Genomic DNA, 7,027 nt, shown 5'->3' on the forward strand with positions numbered 1-7,027 from the left:
GTTTTTTACCTAAGGTAATGTTATCAGTACACCTAAATCCTGCGAATACATTGTGTTTTTTACCTAAGGTAATGTTATCAGTACACCTAAATCCTGCGAATACATTGTGTTTTTTACCTAAGGTAATGTTATCAGTACACCTAAATCCTGCGAATACATTGTGTTTTTTACCTAAGGTAATTTAGAGGCTATCCTCTATATCATAATCACCATTGATAAAAAGAAAATTATCACTCCTACTGTTATTGTAGCCAACACTTTTTTTAAATCTGTAAGGTATCAATTTACACTACACTCAATAATCAAGAAAGTACTCAACTGTTATTATATTAACAGTTTGAATAAAACATGGACCGAGTGATTCTGAGAATTATTTGCTATTTCATAATAAATTTTCTTTTCATTTTAGCAATAAAATTTGGTGTAAATATCACTGAATCAGCCAGGTAATCAAAATTTAAGGAAAACTTCTGAGGTTGCATAACAGAAATCTCAATTAAAGGTAAAAATGTGTGTTCCTCCAAAACTTGCCGAAATGTTAAGAAAAAGGAAAGAACACTCCCCGATTATTATAATCTGAGCTGAAAGAATTGAGGAAAACACAAACAATCTTATAGATTTAACCAAACTAATCTGTACTCAAAATATGCCAACTTATCTGGCCTACTACAGGTGTACTGAACAACTGACTACTCATGTGTACCTGTTGTAAAATACAAAACAGCTTTTATAACATATTGCAAACAATATAAATAGATATCATGAGAAATATTCCCAAAACAAGCTTTGTATGAACTTCAGATCACTACAGAACAGTACAATGCAATTCAGAGCTAAACATGCTCAAATCTACGAGTAATTGAAATATATGAGCGCTAAGCCATGCTTGTAGGATTAACAATGCAAAATAGTGATATACAAACTCCTAACAGCTAATGAGTGATCACACTTATCTATTTAATCACTAATCCATGAAGTGACCTACTCTCACAAAACAGGCATCATTTACTTATGTTGTAAATGAATAGATTACATTTTCAATTATAAAATTAAAACTGCAGTCATTCAAAGCACAAGACATTCTACCGAGATCCTTCCATGCTGATTTGTGACAATTCATGGCACCAACACACCATGTTATAAGCTGTAATCACCAGCAACCTTTTCATTTACATAAAATTAGCTGAGTGAGAACTGTCAAATCATTTAATAATTCAATTTGTACCATAAATTATAGAATAATTAAGGAACTATAGTTTAACCATTAATTAATACTAGTACACAAAAGTCAATCAACAAAAATCTGTTGTGTAGGAATGAACTCACACAGTTGTTACGAGGTGCGGTGAGATATAGTCTGCAGGGTTTACAATAAGTTAATGGCAATAAGGTAGGAGACAGTCATGCTGTGAGACATCTACTGCAATATAATACAGGATTGATGCAGTGGTGACCGCCATATATATTCTATCTCAGTGACATTCAATGTTCAATGACACCTGTGTGAGGTCACATCTCAGTGACATTGTCCCTGTAGAGTACCAATGTGAGGTCACATCTCGGTGACATTGTCCCTGTGGAGTACCAATATGAGGTCACATCTCAGTGACATTGTCCCTGTAGAGTACCAATGTGAGGTCACATCTCAGTGACATTGTCCCTGTGGAGTACAAATGTGAGGTCACATCTCAGTGACATTGTCCCAGTAGAGTACCAATGTGAGGTCACATCGCAGTGACATTTTCCCTGTAGAGTACCAATGTGAGGTAACATCTCAGTGACATTGTCCCTGTGGAGTTCAAATGTGTGGTCACATCTCAGTGACACTGTCCCTGTAGAGTACCAATCTGAGGTCACATCTCAGTGACATTGTTCCTGTAGATTACCAATGTGAGGTCACATCTCAGGGACATTGTCCCTGTGGAGTACCAATGTGTGGTCACATCTGAGTGACATTGTCCCTGTAGATTACCAATGTGAGGTCACATCTCAGTGACATTGTCCCTGTAGATTACCAATGTGAGGTCACATCTCAGTGACATTGTCCCTGTGGAGTACCAATGTGAGGTCACATCTCAGTGACATTGTCCCTGTAGAGTACCAATGTGAGGTCACATCTCAGTGACATTGTCCCTGTGGAGTACAAATGTGAGGTCACATCTCAGTGATGTTGCCGCTGAAGAGTAAGGATGTGAGATTGTGCCTGTGGAGTTCTGATGTAGGGTCAATATTAGTTGTAGTTAGTGTGTATTTAACTGGCAAAGTATATACATAATATATATTGTGTATATGTATAGAGTGCAATACTGTACATACAGAAAATGAGAATATCAAATCAATGTGCTTATTTCCATCATTTCATGAAAACAAAATGCACAAAAAGGCAGTTTTGGCAAAGTCAAGCACATCTGTTCTAGATTGTTTTTGCAAAAACTTATGAAAATGCAGAGGATATCACACCAATGCATAAAGTTCTTGTAATGAAACCTTTCTCATACCATGTCTCAGACAAGGGTACCAACCATCAACATATCCTCTCCCCTGGCAAATATAAAAACAAAATACAATGTATATGGTACCAGCCATCAACAAATCTCCTCCTGGCAAATATAGACATTAAAATATAATGTACATGTACGTAACCGCCAACATACCCTCTCTCCTGACAAAAACAAAAATGTATTATGTACATATGGATGATTCTGTCTTCAATAGTCATTTTCCCCTTCATCTACCTACTTTGATTCGCAATTTCATTTCAAGAACTTAAAAATTACAAGAGTCACTCATATATGAATGACAAGATCTTGGACAACTATGAGCATGACAACTAGAGACACCAGACCCCTCACAAATTCTGACTAGATGTTTTGCATGAGATATATATTTATATATGTTCAATATATACAGAATTTCTGCCTCCTTCTGTTTTTATCTGATTAAATGTGGAAAGTATTACAGTAAATATGTGTACATGTTTGAATGGTGACTACCCTGTATCTTGTTATGATAAAGCTAATGGCACAATCTTTTTAAGACAGGAAATCATAGATAAAGTAAAGAGAATTCAAGCAGATTAAAATCAATACCTTCAACCTCTTAGTCAATAATTAAAGCAGTAAAAATTGCATAAAATTCAAACAAAACAAACAAATTGCTTTATAGATCAAAGCTTTTAACTTATAGTACAAGTACAACAATCTTTTGAAAACAAAAAAAAAACGGTAATGTATTATACAAATATAGTTTAAACAAGAAGTGTATGTTATTGATTATGTTATAAAATGACAGATTGTTTCTTATAGTGCAAGGGCACCAGACATTTGGAAGAAATTAAAAATTGATTAAAAACCTCACAGAGGTAAAAAATGATATGAAGAATCAAACATGTCAACAGGTAACTTAGGTGAAGATATTTTATAACTTATTATATGTTTTCATTGCAAACTTGATACATCACATCTAATAAAGCTATTGTCTATATCACAAAGTTTGTATGAAATAGCACTGTAGAACTGTAATTTATTAATAATGTTATCAGTACACCTAATTCCTGCGAATACATTGTGTTTTTTTACCAAAGGTAATGTTATCAGTACACCTAAATCCTGCGAATACATTGTGTTTTTTACCAAAGGTAATGTTATCAGTACACCTAAATCCTGCGAATACATTGTTTTTTTACCTAAGGTAATGTTATCAGTACACCTAAATCCTGCGAATACATTGTGTTTTTTACCTAAGGTAATGTAAGTTGATGGATTTCTAAAGTCTGCTATTACAATCAACCTCCTAAAAATTAGGTGAGGTTGAAAAAAGTAAACACAATGACCAGGCTACAATTAACCAGAAATTAATTAAAATTCATCAAAGGTAGCATCAACCAGCACATATAATTTCTAGGCATTCATTCATGTGAGGAAACATAATTACAGATTCAATTTGTGTTGCCCGATTGGTACGTACTCGATCAACAATGACCTGTAAAATATATATTTAAAATCCACGAATTTAGGGGAAATCTGTTCAGTAATGCTTATTTATACATGATTAGTAGTCAATATACAGAACACCTAATCAGGTCTGTGTTTGTTTGGCATGTGGACCGTGTGAGACTGATGATGGAGCGGCTAGCATATGTGGATGTTCTAGCTTTACAAACATGCAGTGTTTTCTACCAGCAAATCAGCATGCATTGTGATAAATGTGATAATATTGGATAATTTGTTGCTAATCTAATCCATATATATATGTATAGTTAGTGTAAAGAAGTACCAGTAGATCCCAACATGTACCAGCGCCATTAGTATACATGTCATATTCAGATATATCAAACAAAAGTTCATTCATATAAAACCTTCCTCACAACAAAGCACTCAATATTTCAATTTTTCTGCTTTCATCAATGATCACAAATCAATTTCTTTCCATTTTCACATTGATGAATACTTATTGCACTTTCCTTGTTCTCACAGTACAAGCTCTCAGATAATGTCATACTCTATGTGTTGGTTTTGATAGATAGCGGCACGGTAACTGTACCTATCAGACAGGGATCGCTGCACCGGTCGTTTTTGTATGACTTTGACCTCATCTGCCTGTCCATTCTCCTCATCCTCCCCAATGACAGTCTCCACCAGGGAAGGCTCCAGCTCCGGGTATACACTCATCCTGGACTGGAGTAGGTACGTGTATGTCTTGTATCGCTTCATCTAAACATATAAAGATAAAATATATTTAATTTAAATATGCACACTGGAGACGGTTTGTGTACATCTTGCACCACTTCAAAACTACAGACATAAACACTACACATGATCTCAGGGTCAACAATTATTGAGGTACTGCCTGTTATAGAATAACAAGGCAAAGTTAAGTATTGTAAGGCAATCCATAGTCCTCACGTAGTACACCTATCTCAGGATCAACCTACCATATACAAAGTAGCATGATACAGAATAACGTAAATTCATTCACTGATTGTGGTCACAGATCATAATAAAGATCACAGGGACTTACATTTGGTACAGGTACAATAAATTCTGTCATCTCGGGATACACCTCATTTTACAAAATTTGGCTACTCCTGGAGAAACTTTATTGAAGATAAGCTTTGAATCAACTTCTTCAATGACATTGGTCAGAGTTCAAAGCATATATCATATGACCTACTTTTTTTGGTGTAAATTGCCCTCAGCCACCATAAGATATACCTGCCTACAATATTTGGTTTATCCTGGAAAAAAAGTATCGAAAATATATTTTCCAGATATTTTTTCCAAGGGTAAGGTATACGTAGAGACATTGGTCATAGTGACCTAATACTTCTACCTCTTGTACACTGCCCTCTGCCATCCAGAAAGGTACCTTTAGACCGAATCTAATATTCTAGTTGAAATATTATTGAAGATATGCCCCAAAAAAACTTTTTCAAAGGTTAATGTCAAATCATAGGTCACAGTTACCTACTTCTTGTACTATGCATTCCACCATCCAGAGATGTAGTTGCAGACCAAATCTGGTTACTCCATGTGAAATATTATAGAAGATACACCCTGGACAAACTTAGGAAAGTTAAGGTCAATGCATAGGTCACAGCGACCTACTTTTTTGTATTCTGACTTCTGCCATCCCAAGAATTGGTAGAGGACTAATAAACATTTATCAAAGACTGAATCTACATAAATTAAAACCTTTTTATTCTGTCATCATTTGTTATAATTTTGGCATTACAAAGGGGTTTGATGATACATATTTATAGAGGAAACATGAAAAATAATTGTTAAGAAAAAAGAAAACTTGAAAAAAAGGTATTAAATGAGGGGCATTATAGCTTGGTGTTACTTTATCTGAATATGAAATATACCACATGATAGATGTGGAGCTTACATTGGCAAGAAACCCAATTTCTGTACACAACACTCTATCATCAGAAATGGTACTCGCATAAAAAATAGCAATTGCAGTTAACAGAGGATATGAAATTTGATGCCTTGGTCAAAATGACAAATACTGACCAATTAACCACTACTCTGTGTTAAGTGGGGTACAAGACCCAATTACAGTACATGACACTTTGCTAACCCAAGAGGTACTCAAATATAACAAGGTGGCAATTGTAGGTAACATAGTTTATGAAATATAAATACATGTACCAAACAAAGTGACACACCGACTGATTGACAGAGTACAAATCTAAAGTTCCCTCTGGTTGTATCTGTGGGAACTAATTTATAACCTGCAATTTTGATAGTAAAACACTGCCTATACAATATTCTACAAATAATGTTTGCTTGGTGAAATATCCTCTGTTGCTGTAAAACAAATTGGGCAAGAGTTCATCTGGGATATTTAATAATAGTCAAACCTGTGTTCAGTGGCCACCTACACGAGACCATGATGTTGGCTGCTTAAGACAGGTAGCTGATTAATCAGGGTTCAGGTAAAGACATAAAAATATCCAATTTATGGTTATAACAAGAGGCCCAATGGGCCTGCATCGCTCACCTGGTATAAAACTCGCACTTGTAACCTTAAAAGTGATCTAAAATCAAGCTACAGGCAAAATATCAGTATTTATGATTAAAAGTCGAACAAAGTCATTATGTTGAACACATTGTATAGCCTTTCATCTCAGGATGCAACTTGCAAAGTAAAAATATCCTGGGACCCATGGTTATTCAGAAGAAGTTGTTTAAAGATTTTAAACAAATTTGACCCCTGTGACCTTGAATATAAGTCAAAGTCATTCACTTGAACAAACAAAGTAGTCCTTGATCCCAGCATATGCTACTGACTAAATATCAACATCCTGAGCCTTTTGGTTATTCAGAACAAGTTGTTGAAATATTTTGAACATATTTGCTCCTTGTGACCTTGAATATGATTCAAGGTCATACATTTATACAAACTTGGTAGCCCTTGATCCTAGTATGCTACTGACTAAATATCATCACCCTGGGCATTTTGGTTATTCAGAAGAAGTTGTTTAAAGTTTTTAACATATTTGACCCCTGTGACCTTGAAT

The 7,027-nt window shown here is 34.9% G+C and overlaps 1 protein-coding gene across 4 annotated transcripts in view; it reads right to left on the bottom strand.

The window, feature by feature from the left end:
• The window catches only part of LOC110458190 (PH and SEC7 domain-containing protein 2-like), a 41,364-nt gene that overhangs the window by 19,814 nt on the left and 14,523 nt on the right, over positions 1-7,027 (bottom strand). For 2 of the 4 annotated variants that reach the window (XM_021509789.1, XM_021509790.1), the window contains exon 11: positions 4,543-4,712. In XM_021509789.1, the coding sequence (XP_021365464.1) occupies positions 4,543-4,712 (170 nt within the window). The other 2 variants (XM_021509791.1, XR_002463773.1) reach the window with 2 other exon arrangements.

The sequence above is a fragment of the Mizuhopecten yessoensis genome, unplaced genomic scaffold (genome assembly GCF_002113885.1).
Source record: "Mizuhopecten yessoensis strain PY_sf001 unplaced genomic scaffold, ASM211388v2 scaffold9499, whole genome shotgun sequence".
Taxonomy (NCBI): domain Eukaryota; kingdom Metazoa; phylum Mollusca; class Bivalvia; order Pectinida; family Pectinidae; genus Mizuhopecten; species Mizuhopecten yessoensis.